General features: G+C 35.5%; 1 protein-coding gene across 4 annotated transcripts in view; it reads right to left on the bottom strand.

Annotated features, from left to right (window-relative positions):
- Positions 1–21,850, bottom strand: part of LOC131075254 (uncharacterized) — a 41,617-nt gene extending 19,767 nt beyond the window's left edge. The window contains exons 1-4 of one of the 4 annotated variants that reach the window (XR_009113176.2): positions 21,259–21,850; positions 19,820–19,914; positions 7,040–7,222; positions 6,199–6,292 (exon numbers count right to left, since the gene is read on the bottom strand). Coding sequence is in view for 2 of the 4 variants with exons in the window: in XM_058012085.2 (XP_057868068.2) it covers positions 7,040–7,222; positions 19,820–19,908 (272 nt within the window). In the remaining 2 variants the exon portion in view is untranslated. The remainder of the gene's footprint in view (positions 1–6,198; positions 6,293–7,039; positions 7,223–19,819; positions 19,915–21,258) is intronic. The other 3 variants (XR_009113178.2, XM_058012085.2, XM_058012086.2) reach the window with 3 other exon arrangements.
- Positions 21,851–22,096: the final 246 nt, after the last annotated feature.

Here is a 22,096-nt window from a genome sequence, read left to right as displayed (position 1 = left end):
GTAATCAGCTTTGTTCAATAAAAAAACAAGTTGTAACCTTTGTCCCTTAGTCCCAATTGCTAGAAACTCAACATCTTAGCTAAGCAGTCAAATCCTGCTTTGAAATAACGTCGTTAGGATGACGAGCTAAATCTCATGAAATGTAGCCTTATATCTTGTCTTCCATAGGAGAAAAATGGCAAACAACCAAGTTGTATGCCAAAGATTCTTTACACTATGCCTAATCATTTAGGTGCCCCAAAAAATAAGACCTTAACAAAAAAGGGGACATCTAATTACATCAATAAAATTCAGCTTGTAATCCTTTTCAAAATGTCCCTAGCAGAATTACATCTTTAGAAGACATGACTAATTTACTCTGCCTACCACATAAAACCCTGAAAATCCAAATATTCTTTCGGTGCCTTGGAGATCATTCAAACCCCATGGAGCAATAGCAGATGTATGTCTCGCTTGACCATATAAGTCTTTTGTCACATGGTCATAATAGTAGCTTCCATTGCTCTTCTTCCAACCTCTCCAATAATTGCCTAATCCTTGAAGATGTAGTTTAAAAAGACAACTTTCAGAATTCAATTTGTAAAGCTCTTGATTATCCAACTTTTATGCATGAATTAAAATTTTCCTAGTACTATGATTCCAAAATCTTCCCCCATATGACAACATTTTTCTTTTTCCAAAAATCAAGTTAACAGCCCAAGTTGTCCTCATGAATCACATTGAAAGAAATTTCCATATAATGCTCAATCTGACAATTTCACTATCCCTCATTGTGCTTTGAAGTGTAAGTTCTCCTTGCCAAGTGAATTAATTTGCTCAATTGGGATCACAAAGTGAATTGCCTTTGCCTTACCAGTTATGTCACAATGCTCAAAGGGCCCCGTGACGCAAAAAAATATGCCTTGAGGCATTACCATCCACTTCTCTTGCCATTTTTTTCCTGCAAAGTATACCCACCTTAGATTTTAGTAGGTATTCTTGATCACTTGACCCCTTATAAGCATGCAAATGTCCCCTGCCCACAAGGGAATTTATTTCATCTCATCCCACTTTCAACAAAATTTGAGGACCTAAACACTTTCTTTGTATTGTTCATTTAGTCTGACGATCCATTGATCTAATCTGATCATTCAAATGAGTTTTCTAGATTTGATAGTGTGAGCAATTTTTAACCATCAACATTTTGGATCACATAGTTAAACATGTGTTGTGAATCTTTCACAAGCTAGTTGTGAATCTGATTATGGTAATCTATTGATTGTTTCCATCTTATTTGTTCACACGGGGCCTAAGAAGGGATTTTCTTAAATATTGACTTCTCTTTGCTTAATACCAAGGACATGTTGATACAGTCTATGTTCCACTATTGTCATTTAATAGCAAGCACATGCATAATAGAGTAGGTGTTCTTATACAAATATAATTTGGGGTGATGCAAAGTTTTTGAATTACAATTTATAGATTTCTTCTACAGAGATAGTATTAAAATTCGATCTAATAGAATCACATTAAGGTTCAATTCAATATTGTTGATAGTTTGAATTTTGTGAACAAATTCTTTGATTTTGAAGGCTCTGATTGGAAATAATGGATGGAGCTCTATATCCTAGCATGGGAGATTGTATCATGTGGGAACAATACCCAACCTCAAGGGAAATATATATGCTGCATATCTAAGGTTGATGATAGGATCTTCATGCCAAGGCTTCTTCCTTCTAGCTATATATGCATGCAGAGCTCACCTTCCCTTAGCTGTGAAACTAGATGGAGGAGAAACCCCTTCTTGGGATATGCTTGGAACTAAGTACAATGTGATGAAAGATCGAAGCAATATCATTTCTAAACAGCTATTTAGTTTACTAATCATGTTCTGGATTATGATAATGATGAAATGTCTTAAAAATATGATTTTGATCTACAGAGGTGCATTCAGTTGTTATTATTTTCCACAGAATCTTGATGGAATCATGGAACTTGGGGAACAGAGATAGAGAAGTTGTTGCTAATGGATAGCAGAGACTTTAAGTGAATAGGCATAGGGCTTGATGACCTTATTGAAGCTTACATGCAAGTAATGTTATAAATTTACATTTCTGCATTATTTCAGGTTTGAACATGATAATCATAGTCTCCAACATTTATAGGCTTGATTATTTATGCATAGAATCACTATGGCAGACTGTTCTTGTTGTCATAGCAATTGATGGTTTGGCTTGCAAGCTCATCACACCCAAGGTATTGCTTATGATTTGAAACCCTTTAAGCTGGTCTATATCTTTCAATTACCTAAAAATTTAGAGAAATAATAATCTGCAAAAATTGAAAATATTACTCTATTTTATGGAATTAAAAGAAATTTTTTTTTTTTATGGAATCAATGATGTAGATTTTCTTTGCATCGACATTTCAGATCACACTCCCAACTTCCATCATCAAGATCACACTCCAACTTGGTGGCATTGGACTTGGAAAGGCTTCTCAATATTTGCCTCCTCTCCATCATGAAAGTTATAATCCTCCCTCTGATCTCCCTCCTTTGGATTCTCATCCTCATCATGGATTATCTGTGTATGGTAGAGATCCATCCCTTGGGGGAAGCGTTGTTGGAAACCCGCCACTAACAACTGTTATCACATAGGTGGTTGTGTTTGTAGAACAGTTTTAGGTTACTTACAACTACTTTTTCTTTAGTAAGGTAAAACTATATGGAATGTTAAGTGTATAACTATTGGAAGTTTGTGGGATTGTTTTGCAGGTGACTCAGCAAATGCAAATTCCACTTGCATATGCAGATGCAATCATTGGCACAGCTGGTTCCAATAATATCTACATGCGCAGGACTAGTGGAGCAACAATAACTATCCAATAAAGTAGGGGATTTCCTGGTAAAATGATAGTTGAAATACATGGAACTGCTACACAAGTCCAAACTGCCCAATAATTGATACAAGTTTAAAATCTTTTCACTAGAATTTTTTGAAATTGCTTATAGTTTTGAAGAGTTGAGTGAGAGGAAAATGTTTTGCAGATGTCCCTAACACCCATTTCATGTTCAGCAATCTTGGAGATGAACTTAATGACACTATGCTAGTCACCTCACAACAGACCAAAATGTAGCTACATACCCTATGTTAGACCATAATACTAGGATTCTTTCAGTTTTCTAACATGTTTAAATAGTTACTTGTTTCATTGCAATGAAGTTGTGATATAAAAGTAAAGGTTAATGTTTTTTAAGTCCCTTCTCATTCTTCAACTTTCATATTACTGAGGCATCATCCCAACTGTTAGCTTCTGTATAAATATTTGAAAGCAACACATAATACCCGGGTGTTTCAGTGCTAATGTAAAAAAAGTCTACATGCGCTAAGAAATGCATCCCAAACAAGTAGGTTGTAGAGCCATCTATTCACTTAATTCATGTGCTTAGCACAACCAAGAGGGCCTACTAGGTAGGCTTAATGTTCCATTGTAGTACAAACTCTTGAATCATAATATCAAAACACTGCACGAGACCTACATTATAGAACAGAAGAATTTGACACATCATATTTTTGCCTAGCTTCTCCCACACTCAAATCAACATTATAGATAGAAGAACTTGGTTTTTTACTTCCTCTTTCTCTATTTCCAGCAAGTGGTGCATGTGGATATATATGGAGGACTAGTGAAAACAAACATGTTTGATTCTATGGGGCCTACCGAGGGCAGAACCTGAAGATTAAAGAGCATCAAATCTACAGAGGTCCAGAAGACATCAACAATGAACCCCTTCCACTAGAATCCACATAAACAAAGACCAACAAATCAAGGAAGAGTAGATTACTGACTACACCTTAAAGAAAAGAGAAATCGGAAGAGGAATCATTTGAAGCTCAACTCTAGATGAGCGTGAAGCAAAACCAAAAGATAAGTAAAGAAAAAGCATGGAGGGATGTCTCTTCACAAGGTGTCGATGAGGACCTGAACACACCAAAAGAAACTTTTCTCCTGGAACAAGTCTCACCACCAGTGGATGAGGACCAACTCTATAGTGGCTTATTCCATAAGGAGATTTTGGACATGACCCTTCAAAAATACACCAACATGGTGGCACCTAATAAATTGATCATTGAAAGGGCCCTAATCTTGGAGATGAACTTGAGATCATCTGGTACATGGTAACAATCATTTCATGTTCAACATAACACTATGGTAGCTACATACCCTGTTTTAGATCATAATACCAGGGTTCTTTCAGTTTTCTAACACATTTAAATAGTTGCATGTTTCATTGCAATCAAGTTGTGATATAAAAGTAAAGGTTAATGTAGTTTGTTAAGTCCCTACTAACAAAGATATTCAAATTGGTATGAGTTTCCTGAGATATTACACATCTTATATACTATTCAATGAGGCATACATCCTTCACACCCCTCCAAATTTGAACTTGTGTTCTTTTTATGGAGTACACAACCTTCACCATTAGGCCAAATCAGGTTATACTTTAGGTTGAAGAAGTGACTATACCTAAATTATTGCTCAAAAATCACTCTTCCCCCTTTTAATATTTCAATTTGACCTTTGTTGCTAAATCATGGCCCATTTGACAATTTTTCAAATGTAGTAACGAATTTTGAATGCAGTCTATCTTCCAGTTAAGATCCTTGTGGCAAAATACACAACACTGAATAATAACACAACTTACATTATGATTCTACCCTGCTTCTTAATAAAATTCCCCTTGGGAAAAATCTGAAGTTGAGAAAAATCTTTGATTATATTACAATATGCTCTGCTGAGTATAATATAATGTATATTTTAATTCTATTATGCTTTTGAAGTCCCTATACCAGGTATAAAACTGAAGTAGTTTCAGCATTGGCTAATTCTCTCTCTATGATGGGTGCAGTAGTACAGAACATAAAAAATACTTCCGGTTGTCTAAGTGAAGATCCAAGTTAACGTTTTGATCTAGTAGGGGAGTATCAAATAAACCAAAAAATAAAGGCAAAACGCAAGAGTAAATATGCTTGCAAATTCCTATAAGTGTAGTGTTGGTGCAAGAGCACCTGGAATCAGCGCCAACAAAAACAGATTTTTCTATTTGTTGTCCTGGTTTGTTTGGTTTTATTTCACCATCTCTCTTTCCACCATATCTCTATGATTGTGGCACCTAAAATGATTTTGAGTGGCTGATGTAAAGCTAATACATCCTCACAACCTAGAGGAAGTTTGACTATAGATATATAGATACTATTTACATTCATTTTCGATCATGTTCATATTATTGTGTGAGGGGAAAATAGTGCAAGGAAAGGTATTACCACTCAGCGTATGGTTTTGAAGAGAAGATTGGGAGGAAAATGAATAGGAATGGTGTGTTTTTTTGTAATTCCTAGTTTTATTTTGCTTAGTAGATTATCCAGGATACTATTTACATTCATTTTCGATCATGTTCATATTATTGTGTGAGGGGAAAATAGTGCAAGGAAAGGTATTAACACTCAACTTATGGTTTTGAAGAGTAGAGTGCGAGGAAAATGAATAGGAATGATGTGTTTTTTTGTAATTCCTAGTTTTATTTTGCTTAGTAGATTATCCAGGATTGAGAATTTAAATTAACCAAGGCAGCTAGTAGTATGTGTAGTTGTCATCATGAAATAAGTCATCCAGAAGTCACCTCCAAATGTATTATATTATCAAGGTAAAATTGGGGTGGAGAAGATAATACCACATTAAAGGAATAATACTTAATGATTGACATGATATAATCTAACAAGCTAACTGCTGCAAAAACTCATCTATACATCACATACAAAACAATTTAAAAATGAGGCAACCAACTGGAAAACATGTGCACAAGAATGTAAAGTAATTTGAAAAACCTAGCCACAAGTCCAATGTCAAACACTACAAAAATTCCTCTACTTATTTGTTTCTGATTTTTCCACAATTAGCCTACAAAAGGACAACCGTCAATGAAATGCAAAGCATGGAAAAAGAGCGGGTATACACATAGAACAAAGCATGACATTCATATTCAAAGAAAAATATAATGATGTGTATACCAACATTAAACACCCCAAAGCAATAAAATTACACTCAATTTTATCATAGAAAAAGGGTGGGTATACACAAGAAATACATAGAACAAAACATGGTAGTCACACAAATTAATCATGAAAACAATCTAAAACATTAGACACATGTACATACCAAGTCCTGTTTGTAATCATTCATGTCAACCTCACCAAACATGTCAACTTCAATGATTGCAGCTTCTTTGTTTTACGACAACCAGCAAACAAACCTAATAGTTGATTGTCAGTCCTAACATTCCAAAACTTGACCAAAAAATACTTTAAAAATAGAGCAAATCTGAACACAATGACCTAAAACATTTGTGATTTTCAAAGAAGTAAGACGTCCCACTCCACAAGCTTTTTCCTTGAACAAAACACTAACATCCACCTAATCAATTTTCATAACATAAATATGAAAAAAATGAGAAGTTAAAAAAGAAAAAGAAAGCCACAAGCCTAAATATATCATCCTACATTTTACACACTTGATTTAGGTTTGTATACTTTATTTGGCCTCGCTATTCCATTGTCAACTGTGTAGTTCAAAATTTAATCGATATTAATTAGTGGAGCTTATACATTTGCACATTTTAAATTGATATTTGTTTTCTATTATTTTGGGATGTAGACCTTATCTAGAGTCAACAAAAGTTTATAATCGTACAACGAGCAGGGTATAGAGGAGTCTAGTTATGGAAGACAAGGTTTCATTGTATGAGGTTACCTTCTAAACTCAAGATAGTAGCAAATATCACAATAAGGATCGAAAGGGTAGTAAGATACTATGTGGCCTTATTGTTCATGACAATCATAGTCATGAGACAGTGGGGTAAATGAACCTAATGGAGGGTTTAAAGGTGGTTGAAATCCCAAGAGGTATAATAATTGTATTTTTGACAATTCAACACCTTTACTAAGAAGATTCAAATTCACATAAGAATCTACAATATATTTCCTTAGGAAAAGGTATATACCTGCTACAAAAGTACAGATTGTTGTTGCTGAGACGAAAATTGCTTCTGGTTGGCCACTGATAAATGAGACAATAAAGCTCCCAAGAGACCTGGATTGTGTCCTTGTTGTTGAACCTGCTAAAGGCGCTGGAGATAATTCTCCCTTCGATCTGGTGCAACCTCAGCCCTTTCATGAAACTGACCCTGAAAACATTCAAACCACTTTGTCAAACTCAAAAGTGGTTTCGGCATCCACATATGACAATAAAACCTGAATGCTTATTACAAAAAGAAATCTATTCTTTTCATTAATATGTCACAATATGTGCAGTCTACATTCATAATCTTGTTGGGTTTTAATTACTAAGTAGACCTTCACAAAAAATGGTTTTAAAGCAACTGTAAAATAAACAAAATAAAAATCATCAAAACAGTATAAAGATCCTGCAATTAAACGTTTAGTGTCACATTTTGACAATCAATGAGCCATCAAAGGATCATATTTTTGTAATGTGTAGTAAAATGTTTTGTCTGGTTTTTAAATTGGTGACGAATTCATCTAAAACATTGATCAAATAACCACACATTGGGCTCTGGAAAACAGAGAACCCATCATGAAGGAGAAAAATAGCATCAATCCTCAAAAATAAATTATCTATAGTAGAAACAAGAAAAGATTATCGACCCAGAAATGAAATACAAATGAAAAGATTGACAAGATGAACTGGACAAGACAACAACAAAATATTCAATGAAATGCAAACCATTCATCAAAATGTGATACAATGTACATATTTATCAATATTAATGATTGTTCAGTTCATCTCCTAGATGCCTACTCAACTTTTAGTGTATCAAGGATATATAAAAGGTAAAATATTATCCTACTACACCTAGGGATTATGTACAGTACATCCCCCCTTTTAATCCCTAGGGGCAGTGGTAAAACCATTGTTTCTATGCACTGAGCAACTTGTTTATGGCACCTCATTTGCTTCATGCTAAGCTCTAGTCTTTCGCAAAAAGTTTTGCTTGAGTGATAGCTTGTTCATTTCTACAGTTATAGATTTTTTTTCAACCGAGATATTGACTTGGTAAAGACTTCAGTTCATTTTCACGAGTTGAGTCAACTTTCCATAACACTATATCACATTTTGATAAAATATCACACTCTTCAGTTTTGAAGGTTTTTTAACACCGTTTTCTCTGCTAATTGAAACTTAGCATTAATTATGAGCGATGAAATTTGTGAGTTCCAAGCCATTTTTATGCTTAGATAAAAGTTAAAACTCAACATTACTTGCTAGTTATGAGCTTTGCAAAAGAAGGTTGTTCAACTTTTGTCTCCATCTACTATCTCTAGGCCAATTGCACCATTTTTTTTGTGCTAATTGAAACTCAACATTACTTGTGAGTGATTAGATTCATGAGTTCCCCACCATTTTTTGTGCTAAGTGAAAACTCGGCATTACTTGTGAAATTTGCAGAAGAAGATCGCTCTACTTATGTCTCTATCACTTATGTCTCTAGCTTGAACCTAGAATGCACGTACTTGGGCAAATCCAGGCAGCAAATGCGGAACCTAGAATGCACTTACAAAAAACCCATGGGGTTTTCCATAGTAAAGATTTTAACTGTATTTCCCATTTCAGGTTGTCTTTTTCTATTCATGTTATTCCAGAAGATAAATATGTCAGCTGGCATAGCACTGATGACTAGCAATGGGCATTTGGCGCTATTTTTTGTGTGGATCTTGTTAGAACTCTTCTTGGTCTCTATCTGAGCAAGTTGCAGTCTTAGTAGCTGCATCTCATTTTCTTGAGTGTATAAATTACAGGGATTGTAGGCATGAAAATACATTTAACAGTATTTGCTTTCAAACTTCATTTATCTCTTTCTGTGAATTAGAATGGATCTTCAATCTTTCAAATTATGCAACTCGTTGAAGTTTATTACAAACCCTATACCTTATATACTAGGCAACAATCTTCATAACCTGCAACTATTTGTTTCTTCTTAATTTTACTACCACTTTCTAATGCTTCTCTGAAGTCTAGATCTTGGTCATCAGTTTCCAATGTATATAAACTTTTGCATTCTTAGATTCTGAGCTTTCTCTCTATCCTTGATGATGGTTGAAATAAATTTTCATGGTTGTTCTGTTTATTATATTTAGTTTAAGGCTCAAAGTAAAATATGTATATATTTATGATTTTTGTAGTTTTCTTTGCCATTGTTGCTCTATATTCCTATAATGAAGAAGTTTTTTCCCACTATTTCATAGTGGTGTTGTCGATAGGAAGAATGAAGTTTGTATGATTGTAGCCAAAAGTGTCCAACCCCTGAATTTTTTTGCCTCACCTATGTACCTGTTGTGACCTTTTCACACATCGCCCCATTGCTAACGGGGACCCCCTCTTTGCCAGCTTCTTGCATTGTTAGGTTAGGGTTTTGGCTGCTTAGTGGGCAATTTTGCATTTCCCGTGCCCGAGTCTCGGAGTTTTGATCATGCCTAGTGTCGTCTAGGGTTTTTGAAGTGTTAGGATCAAGTTGTAAAAGATGATATTTTTAATGATCCTAAGTTTTGCTAAGTGTTAGACCTATTGAACACTAACGTGTTTTTAAACATGCGCGTCAAGTGATTTTAAAGTGCCAAGATATTTACAGACCTTTTAGAGTTGTTTTCTCTCTCCTAAGGTAATATTTAAGTTAGTTTCGCACTTTATTCCAATATTTTCCTCGCATTTCGCTCATATTTTTGGAAAATTAGTATAAGTCCAGTCAAATTTAAAGTCGTTAAGTGATTTTGAGTGGTTAAAATGAAAAAATCCTAAAGGAAATTCTTATTCCAAGGGTTAAAGGGTCAAAATCCATACCAGAGGTGATTTTCCCCTCACATTTCAAACTACCCAACCCATTCCCCCACTCAAAATCCATACTACACATGGGTTTCCCCTGGAATCCATACTGGCCACTAATTTCCCCCACTGTTTATCCACACCGGGAGCGATTTTCCCTTGGAAATGCTAAAATTTGGCTAAGTGTCAGGATTTATCCAGACTGCCATCGAATTTCCCCTGGGAGTGCGGACTGAAGTGTGGACTAGAGTGCAAGGATAATTCCATGCCTGGGTCGATTTTCCACCAGGATTTTTGTGACAACTAAGTGAGGATTTTTGTTCGGATTTTTTATCCAGACAGGGATCGATTTTCCCCTGAGCATTTTTGTAAGGATTTTTGTCCCGATTTTTTGTCCAGATAGGGATCGATTTTCCACTGGGAACATTATGAAGAGTTTTGAGTCTGGATTTTTATCCATACAGGGATCGAATCTCCACCAGGGAGGTATTTTTTCCAAGCTAAGTAAGTTTTGAGTGTGGATTTTTGTCCAGACACCCATCGAATTTCCCCTGGGGGGTGATTTTTGCAAAATGAGTGCATTTTTGTCTGAATTTTTATCCAAACTCATATCGATTTTCCCCTGGGAGGGTTTTTTATGTGCATTTTGATGAAATTGAGCATGGATTTTTGTCCAAGCATGGGTCGAATTTCCCCTATGGGGCAAATTTTGACACTTAAGTGATTTTTGAAGGGGGTTTTCAATCCCAACTGATATCGATTTTCCCCTGGAGGCTTTATTTTGGATTTAAATTGCAATATTTTAATAAATAACCCCCATTTTGATTGCTTTTAAATAATTATTAAATGATTATTTAAAATTTAAAAGCAAATTTAATAACTTGCAATAATTATTAAATGTTTGAACCTTCTAGAAGCAAGTTAGGGTTTCACCAAGCAAGTATTTATACACGTGTTTTTTATCCCACATTGCTTGTGTGGTGAAAGTGAGGGATGAAAGCAAGTATATGAGAGGAACTTCAGCATTATTTTATTATTATTTATGCAAGGTGTCTCCATGAAAGCGATTTTTCTCCAAATTGGGCGAATTTTTTAGCAAGGCATTTTTGTGAAGTGTGGGATTGAGGATTTATTTTCCTCCATTTTTTTTCAGCTTGCTGATCTATTCTTCCTTAGCTGCCATTAAAGACCATTTTTAGATTTTTGATTTTTGCTAAGTTTGGCGATTTTTTCCAAATTTAGCAATTTTTGGTAAAAGTTGGCAAATTCATGATTGGAGACTAGGGCGGTTTTTCCTCCACCATTTGTGCTTGTTGTTTAGACCTTCATTGCGTAGATTGTTGTTCCTAGAGCCGGCGTGACAGCGAACACTGCTACTCCCATGGATTTCCAAATCACTTTAGTCACCCTTGGTCGTCCATCCGCAGGGCAAGAATTCCAGGAGATTGGTGACAACCTCCAAGCAATCAATGCAAAGTTAGACACAACGATTGCGGAGAATGAAAGGTACAGAGAAGAAAATATTAGACTCAGAGAGTATATTGCAGGGACAAGGCGTGGAGATCCCACCCTTATTTCCCCTATTGCAATTGACCATGGAATACATTCACACTGCGAGGTAGCGAGAGGTACACACTCAGAGGTGGAAAAATGGATTGAAAGCACAAGGAAGCAGGCAAATGATTTCCTTACTCAGTTTGTCCAAGCATATGATAAGACAACAGCGCTTGTATTCAGGATCCAGTATTTGGAGGGAGTTTGGGAAGAATTCTGGCCTATCCAAGAGAAGACTATTCCACGCCTCCTGGCATTGAAGAAGGTTCCTAATTCCACCTTGGTCAGCGAGAACATTGTGCACAGTGGAGACATATATAATTTCCATGGCTGGTATTGTGCATTAGCCTTGAAGAAATCAGCTTATGAGAACGCCAAATCGAGTTGTATGGAGATGGAAGGATTAATTCAAGACATTTAGATGAAAATCCTTGCCTCGATTAAGGAATTATTGGGTGTTGATGATAGTGATGCTAGTGGTTTACACTTAGCCGAATTAAGAGACAAGATGAAATTTATGTATTTTTGCCAGTTGGACTCTTTAAAGAAGAGTCAGATTGATGACTTGGTCTCTTTGTTGATTCATGTTCATAATTCGTAGAAGCTCATGCCTGAATGGGAGAACACTTTGAATGCTTGCTTGGATTTATTGGATGTGATTGATTTACAACAGGATACCTTGCCTAGCATTTCCATGGAGGAGTTAGATTCAGTATTGGCTAGATTCTTGGAGTATGCTAGGAGAGAGAGAGATGTAGGAAGGAATCTTCTAGAAGATTCCCTATATGATGACTAGGTATCTTTTCATTGGGCCATATGTTGGTGGCGCCATTTTTTATGTAACCCTAATTAGGGCAATTCTAGGGTTTTGTTGGCATGATCTCGACCGTTGATCTTAGATCAATCTGGCCCATCCATTTTTGTAAGAGACTCTATATATGTCCCTTTGTCTCTCATTTGTAAGAGAGAGTTTTTGTAGAATTGTTGTTATATGCTACAGCTATTTGAATCCTAATCATTGTTCAATTGTTGGTGATTTTGCTCTTCAAATGTTGTATTTGCATTCATGGTTCTCAATTCCTCCAAGTTAGATTAGAATTTAGATTAGAATTTATTTTCATGTATGTTAGATTGAGTGAAAGATTTGTTGAATTCATTTGTGTGGAATCCTTAATCCATACCACTAGCCTCTTGCCGCTGGTAAGTGTGCCTTGTGTGGTCAACTGGAGTTTGAGTAAGCATAACTTCAACTATTATGCGTCTGTTGACAAGCATCAACTTGGATGGTGTCTTCGTTTGATGGTGATAGTCTGAAAATCATTAAGTATACCTTAGATGATTGCACTAAGCTTGTGTCAATACCTAATTGTGAGACCTTTCCTGGTTTGATTCCACTAAATCCATTCACCATTTCCTACATTCCTAGTCTTAGAATAGATTTCCTGAACCCTATCCTTTTTCCCCCTTTTTTAGTAAGAAGTAAATCCAGAGCCTTATTGATAAATCTTAAGTTGACAGCACACCTATTCCGCATCATTCATGATAATCCAAACATTTGCGTAAGTACCCAAGTGAAACACAACAATTCACATCAACCACTGAACTTACCCACTCGTCAAGATCTGACATGTAGAAACCTTGGAATCATTTTACTTGATCTCATTCTTAGCATCTGAGGTGATTTTGTTCAAGAGAGGGTAAATTACCTTTGGTACTTTATTCTGAAATGTTTTGTGCATAAAAAACACATCAACATTCTTTTGGCGCTAGAAGGAGGGCTGAGCATTATCATGTTGTAAGCCATTAGACTGCAGATCTTGTCAATTCAATCCGCAAGGAGTTATCTAGGACTTTTGTCCCCACTCCCGCACTCAACATTACTTGCAGTCATTCGAAGATTATGTTCCAGAATGGTGTTGCCTGAAGAAGAACTTATCCAAGGTGAAAAAAGAGATATCATTTCACAATTCAACACTCTTGCTTGGAGAAACCAAAGTAGTCACGTTGAATTCAGACAAGTAAGAAAAGTGATAGACAAAGAAGAGCAGTTGGGAAGCTTGCCTCCGATTATCATTGTTCCTGGAGCAGTTGATCGTGAGAACCAGTCTACCAATCAGCCTAGAAGAAATTGAACCTGTTGAAGATTTCAAGTTAGTATGAAATACCATGGTGCTACCTGATCCTAATAGAACGAACGAGCTTGAATTGGATGAACTTGAGTTCAAGCAACCGAACCTGAGAGACAAAAGAAAGATTATATCCAGTTTGAACAACTTTGCCTGGGAAGTGAAAACAAGTGCACCACAATACATTGGAGTTTCTCTTATCTTGGAAGAAGAAGAAGAGATAGCTGAACGAATTAACGAACAAATTGAGGAGCAGATTGAAAGAGATTTACTTGCTCAAAGATTACAACGTCCGGATTGATCCTAGATAGATCACCCTGGATCGTATCAATTCCTTTTCACCCGAGAGACTTCAGAAAATTCTAAGATCTACTCCTGGAGATCGAAGACATTGTGAGTTGAGGACTCCTTGCAGATCCAGACTTGGAAGGCGGGAGGCTTCACCGAATTCAGATATAGCAGATAGAGATAGAGTATTCAATCCAAGGGACGTGCTGAGAGAAGACAATACTTTTCCAGATCCTCCAGATCCAAATCAAGAAGAAGCTTAGCAATTTAAACAAGAAGACCAAGAGATGGCCAAGAATCAAGGACCACCTCCAAACGGTGCTACCTAGTTGGTTACTAACCTATCACCGCTCGCTTTCAATGACATTCATGAGATGTCAAAGAATCCGGAGAATTTTTGTTCAAAGTACAATGCTAGCGACTCAAGCCGGATGGCGGAAGATCACATCAAGATGTTTGAAGACCATTTGAGAAATAGACCAATTGAGTATGGAGATGTTGCTTGCAGACTCTTTTCCTATTCCTTAGGAGAAGAAGTGTATCATTGGTTCATCCATTTGCCTGCAGGTTCCATCACTTCATGGGAGGAATTAAAAGAGACATTCATTGGAAAGTTTGGAATCCAAATTTCCCCATCGGAGTTGCATAGACAGTTTGTTGAGTGCAAAAGACAAGAGAATGAACCTATCAATTCATTCAACAACCGATTCTAGAAAGCTTACACAAGGTTGCAGACTCCTTATCTCATTCCAGATGCTCGAGAGATATATTATCATGCTTTAGATCCAATTACAGCTATGTTTGTGTGTACTCATCCCTCTCCAACAAATTTGAACGAAGCATATGTGAAGGCAATAGAAGTTAGTAAAATATTACGTCAGAATCTTAGTGGACTTTTGCTCAATTTGGGGTCGCTTGCGGCCGCCAATCAAATTCAGAATTTAAGCCAAGCTTTGGTGCATCATACGCCAATAATGAATCAAGTTCCACAACCGATGTATCCAATTGCTCAACCATCATATCAGTTGGTACTCCATCCTGGAGCACCCATTTCTCAAGCTCCACAAATGCATCCAGTGTACCTGCAAAATGCTATAACATCCACAAGGACACAGGAGGAGAAAGAAGTAAATCCAGAGCCTTATTGATAAATCTTAAGTTGTCAGCACACATATTCCGCATCATTCATGATAATCCAAACATTTGCGTAAGTCCCCAAGTGAAAAACAGAGATTCACATCAACCACTAAACTTACCCACTCGTCAAGACCTGACATGTAGAAACCTTGGAATCATTTTAGTTGATCTCATTCTTAGCATCTAAGGTGATTTTGTTCAAGAAAGGGTAAATTACCTTGGTACTTTATCCTGAAATGTTTTGTGCATAAAAAACACATCAACAGTACCCAAACCTGAACTGGTAAACTTACCTTTGTGATCTGCACATAGAAGCACTTTAAAAAATAGAAGGATTAGATTAGTAGTCCCAAGCAATTAATTTGGAAAATGGCGAGTAGGTACACCTTAAAACTTTTATAATTTGTGCATAGATACACTTCCCAAACGAAAAAAGGGAAATATAAAGAAAATGTTGCAATCAAAAAGAACTCTAGAGGATCCGAGTTGAGGGAAACCCACTAACAGGTGAGATCTTGCAGTTGGGAACAGCTAAGTTTCTGTCCGGAAAAAATTCAATTCATATATACTTCTGGAAAATTTACAAGAAGCTGCCAACATAATATTTCTGATCATTTTATTTCTAATTCTCTTTTTTGAGTACTTTCTTGTCTTATCATCTACAGCCTTTACATGGACATAAGTAAAGATAAATCAGATTCAGAAACCTTTGTCAGAGACTGCTTTAAATTTTTAAATTGCCTCTCTATTGGGAATAATCTGAGATTCTGAAATATGAAAAAGTCCCTGCATGCCTTTTATTCTTTTCTAAAATTTTCCTGAAGATTGACCTGTACCCCCCCCCCGATCAGAAAATAGGAAGTTTTTAATGAACGCTACTTTTTATAAAAGGATGGGAATTATCGCCCATTGAAAACAGAATATTGCTACTTGGAAAGAAATCTCCTAATAACATGAGTTGTGTAGGTGTATTTTTCTGTAGAAAATAAGGAACCCAAAGAAAATAAGTGTGGCACTACGAAGTTTTTAAGGAACGCTACTTTTTATAAAAGGATGGGAATCATCCCCCATTGAAAATAGAATATTGCTACTTGGAAAGAGATTAACATGAGTTATGTAGGTGTATTTCTCTGTAGAAATTATCCTCTTGGATTTTTTTGTATGTAGTCCATGGTGTGATTATATGTTATTACTTTGATGTTGTTGATGCAACACAAAAGGACTTGAAGAAGAATTGCATGGAAGTATCACTAGAGTATCGACTTTAAACTATACTTATTCTTGAGATTATTATTATTCTTATTACCCTTTATGTAATTCAAGGATGCAGTAGCTGCTACATCATGGATAGGTCCTGATGGCAAAAAATATCACACCCATGATGGAGGGCATGTCGACTTACCACTAGAGATTTTAAGGAGCGAGCTTTTACTAGTGGCATTGGTGGTCCAGTTGGCACTGGGTTAGTAACTAGAGCTTAGTTTTCAGCATTCAATTTCATGAAATCTCTTTATTAGATATGCACTGCAATTTTGTAAAAGTATTAATATAAATCGCAAGAACAACTTATGGGCAGGGTATCGGTGTCTCTGATTGTCATGTCTGGTCGCTTAGCTGTAAAGCTTTGGTAAGAGTGTGACTGTTTGTAAGTGTTGAAGTTTGGATAGACTTGGAATCCTATATTGTCGATTTCATGCTCTTTAAAATCATTCCTGATTTTGAATCTACACAATTCATGTGTAAAATTGAAAAGCTCTCTCTCTCTCTCTTCTTATAATCAGGTGTATAAGCATTCTTTCCCTGGAGAGTAATTCAGTTAAGTCTTCTATTTAAATTGTTTTGGTTAGATTGTAACTATTTGCAAGTGTTGAAGTTTTGGATTTATACTCGGAATTATACATTGCCAATTTCTTTCTCTTCAGAATCATCCCTGATTTTCTCTCTCTCTCTCTCTTTGGTGCATAGGCATCATTTCCCTCTATCCCTCCATAGAATCTGGTGCATAACCATTCTTTCCCTGGAGAGTAATTCAGTAAGCCTGCACCTCCTCTCTGTGTGTCTTTCTTAATCTAGTGCACACGCATTCCTTGAAGAGTAACTCAGTTAAGCCTTCTATTCACAAAATCTTGAATGTTATCGCAGTTTAAATTATGCAAGATAGTAATATTCTTAATAAGTGGACATTGTTCAATTTTTAAGCCTGCAAGGCTGTTTAATTTTTCTCAGAGGCACTTGCTTTCTTCCATTTTTCCATGGGGTTCCTCTGTCATCTGTTTCTCATCAGGACCCCTTATTATTATAGGTTTTTCTTTTTCTTACTGCTTGTTGGGGTTTCAATTTGGTAGAATTTGCACATTCCAGCTTTTTAAGTGCCTTCAAATTTTCAGTATTGATGTTGGAAGCATATTTATCTTGTATGTTGTTTCAACATTTTTTAGAATTTCGTAATGTGTGTTTTTGAACACATTATTTCTTCATTCATGATACTCCTGAATTACATCAGTGTTCAAGATGTGTATGTAGAATGAACATGTATTGATATTTTTTGAAATAGAAATCTTAGACAAGAATATGATCAATATGAGCTATAGTGTATCTTGTATTAGAACCATAGTTATAAGAATCTAACTTATCTTGGATTCAGCAAGTTGAAGAATAGAAGCCAGAATTAGACTTGGCAAATTTTCAATGAAAGATTTGACAAATTAAAATATGCACAAGTTTCAGACAATAAAAGGTGGGGTTTTCATTTCATCTCAAATTAAGTAAATAGAGTTAAGTTCATTTTTAAAATAGCAATAAATAATCAAATGCATGATATAAATGTTCAAAATATAATGATTTTGATGTACCATCACAGTAAATATAATTTATAAATCACAAAGTCAAACAAGATTCAAGAGTGCTCATAATAAAAAATTCCTTTACCCCACATCCAAGAGTTCTGAATTCTATCCTATACTTTGTCCCTTATCAAATGGTATAGTATCTACTCGTGTTTATTGTTCTGGCACTGCCCTGCCTCTTAATTTTGCACTCTAATCCAGCAAGATTAGGTCTTCATCTAGGAGAATCAGTGGAAGTTTTATCTAGATTAATGGCATTGATATTGACGCATCCTTGTAACCATTTACAATTAAACTGAAGATCATGGTGCTCTGTATATATATCTTGTCAACAGCAACACAGAAACCTCAACTTGCTGCATTATCATCAATGGTACCGACTTTTCTGATCAGTGGAAGTTTCATCATGAAATAAGACATTATAATTGTCATATCAGTCTGTGATGGAAGTTAAAAGGTGCAGAGATAACACATAGTTCTTAGAGGACCCTATAAGGACCCTTTCAAGTTAAGTGCAAGGATTGTCATATGAAAGTAAAGCCTGTTTTAGATGACAATGATCCAATATGTATGACAATAGGATCAAGAAAAGGTATACATAATAAAGATATCCACCAAACACAAAAAAACAAGGATAGTAAAAAGATTCAATTTTGAAGGTCTGAACAAAGATCTATTAACCCAGTTCACTAAAACGGTTTTGCAAAGGTGACAACCTTTTAATCGTGCAAGGTAGTTAAATGCTTAGGAATATGGAGTGGTTGAAGTGATAAAATTGGCGAGACATGTTGACGATAAGGAAGACAGTCATATGGCATGTGTTGAAGACAACGGTAGGAAGATAAATGTTATCATATTTCAGTTACAGACAATCCTCACAAGTCAATCTAGAACACTCAAGGGACATCAAAGGATTCTCACGTGATAGGGATAAAAAGGGCAGATCTTCATGACGAGAACACTTAAGTGCCCATATTGTAGCAAGAACAAGTGCACGATAGAAGATACATGATAGCTCAGTGATAATACAAAAGGGCTTGTACACTATATAATGGGGTTTGTAAATGATAAAAAGGTTAGAAGTGAAGCACTATAAGGATGAAAAGATTTTGTTCCTTACTGCTATCATTCAAAACAGCCTATGGATGCATGTGAAAAAGTAGACAGAAGGCAAGCACAGTCATGAAGACAATAGTTTTGTTAGACCCTAATTGGTTATCTTCCAAATCCTCACCTAGTAGAGATCACTGAATATTGTCAAGCAACTAGGCAGAATTCTCTAATTTCTAGATACAGTGAGAAAAAGTAGTCAAATTCATTGATAGAGGTTTTGAGCCTTGATATGGAAGATGGATGTCAACAAAAGAAGTGATAGTGATATTATGAATTTAAATATCTCACAGGGCACTGTCAGTTGTTGGTAAGCAAGGTAGTTTGAGCTGTTACGTTGCAGACACAAGTATGACACTTTCTCAGACATGGATAGTCCAAGTAGAGGATAACGCCAAGTCACATTAACATACTGAGTAGACTAACACGGTGGATAGGTAATATTAAGGAAGGTGTCCAAACAATTGCACAGTGCCTATAATCCATAGCAGTCAATGAAGATCCATTTTCTACCGCTGTAAAATTAAAAGTATATTCATTTTTCGATATATGATAGGCAAAGGTCTGCATTAGCCTTTGCAAGGTTTTCACTATCCTCTTTGGAAGTTGTTAAACCCCCTATCAAAACTAGTCTCGATATGTAAACCCAAAGATGGTCAAGACAGACTATGACACTATTACTGTTAGAAAAACACAATGACCCTTATTAGAAGTCAGAGACAGACAAGAGATGAAAGCCTCACAGTCATAAAGACAAGTTGTAGGCGATAGTAGGCTATTGTAAAAGGATAAAAAATACATGCAAAAGACAAAACTCCACACCTAAGTTAATAGGAAAAGGAAAAGGAAAAAGAAAAAACCTAAGTTGATGGTACAACTCACCAGTGAGCAGGTTCAGAAGGAGTCATGAAGAGCTTAGCAAGGCCTCCTCTGAGAAATGGTCCCACAAGTGAATCCATTGTCAGTGCCATGACCGGCTGAAAACAAAAATAAACATGTTTCGATCTATTAGAAATTAAAATAGATCAAAACATTTATTTCCAAGATAAATAGTATACATTATGAAAACTTAAAGATTAAAAGAAAAGAATCCTTTAAAGTGGTCAGATCTAAAATATTTTATCTATAAATTTGTATTCTAAACATTAAATTATATGAAGATAATAAAAAAAATTATTAATGAATATTAGATAAAAATGTTATAATTACATCAAAATATTAAATTCTATCAAATATCTAAAATGTAATGCCCACCACAGTCACTGTAACACCATGGAGAGTAGGCAAGCCATACCAAATGAGTTAACCTACTAGATCAGTTACTAGAAAAATCACTATTCCTAATTAGGGTAGGATATAAGAAAATGCCCTAACTAAATGGATTCCCCATTTCTTCCAAACACATTCATGACCAACCTCACAGAACTGTGTGCAAAGATTTTCTAAATTCTACAAAAGAGAAGTTAAATTATGTTGGCAAGGGAAGGGTAGTGATGGATGGAGATGTCAGAGTGCAGTTTTGAGGATGGCAAAAAAATTCCTACATTTTAGAGAGTGGGAAGATAGCTATTAAAATAACTTGAACAAACTTGCAAACCTAGATAGCCAGTTTCATCACCTTGGTTGTAGTTACATCATATAGTGAGGTCTTACACTACAGGGACAACACATCCAACATTTACTTGGGCATTCAGGGCAGAGACAAACCAATTAGCAGCAGCCTGTCATCCTTAAATCCTCTTCACACAAGAAATAAGGAGATTGCAGACCTGTAGAATTTCAAGATCCATCCACGGAATCCTAGCCCTCAGATCTGACTAGGAAGGTACTGAATTAGTCATCTGCAGGCGGCTCACTGGTCATACTAGCAGACCATTAGGTCAAAGCAATTACTCAGATCAATCCAGCAAGTGAGTTATTACCATTATACTAGAGTCTCAGTCTATCTAAAATGTAATGCCCACCACAGTCACTGTAACACCATGGAGAGTAGGCAAGCCATACCAAATGCAATAAAGATAATAATTCTAAGGACAAATAAACTAGGGCTAACAGCTTCAAGGGTAGAGGGCTATTTCTTATTATTATTATCTTTCTTATTAAAATTTATTTGTCCATATATAAACAATATATTCATTCAGAAAGGGCAAACAATCTATCATCCATTAGTTTTCATAGAAAAATCTCTGATTCCTATTCATTTTGGCAGGGTAAACAAATCCTTCACTTCCTCTGCTACATATAAGAAGAACACTCCATAAGATAATCTATAAAAAATAAATATTAAAAAAAATACAAATATAATTTATAAGAAGAATTACCTAGAAGAAGAATTTTTCGCTCGATCAGCTGCCATTTCTTGACCCCTACCTCCTCTGATTTTCTTCTTCATCTTCTACCATACAAAATGTGAAAAAAAGAAAAGAAAAAACAATAGATAAAGATCATGACAGACAGACCAGTGTGCACACTGTAGACAGACTCTTACAAAAAAGGAAAAACAAGAAATAATGAAACGACGGAAGATAACACAATAAAAACTAACAGAAAGACAGAACAAAGCACTGACAAAAGAAAAAAAATAAAAGAGCATTAATTGGTCTGACAGAGGTTAGGGTTATGATCTTAAACATGCAAATTCCACACAGACACCGGCGGGTGCCTCCCTCTGTGCACAAATAATGACAGGACTAATAAATATCATCCCTCCCTTTAAAATGAATTTCGTACGAGAAATACTGTGGTTTACATGGTTTGAACACCATGGTTTACTCCAATTAGTTATCCACTCCATGAGATTTGAATTTTCAAGCATCTCTCAACGGCTACAAAGCAAGTGACGTCTGAATTTTCTATAAATTTCGGCTTCGTGTTATTTTCAGACATTTTCTCATCGGCGTGAATGACATCTGAATTTTGTTTTCTATGCAGTTTCAAACATTCTTTCAACAGTTTTTTTTATTAATTTGATGAACAAGTGATACATATTTAAATAAATTATTTTAGGTATTAACTTTTTAAATATTTTAATTAAATTTGTGTGTAATTTATTTTATATTATGATTTTTTATAATATTAATTAGCATTTTTCAAACTTAAATTTATAGTGGATTTGTTATAATCATTTATTTATTTTATATATATTTATATGATTTATTA

This window comes from Cryptomeria japonica, chromosome 1 (genome assembly GCF_030272615.1).
Source record: "Cryptomeria japonica chromosome 1, Sugi_1.0, whole genome shotgun sequence".
Taxonomy (NCBI): domain Eukaryota; kingdom Viridiplantae; phylum Streptophyta; class Pinopsida; order Cupressales; family Cupressaceae; genus Cryptomeria; species Cryptomeria japonica.
The sequence above is the reverse complement of the archived record's forward strand: the minus strand, read 5'-3'. Positions and strand labels throughout refer to the sequence as shown.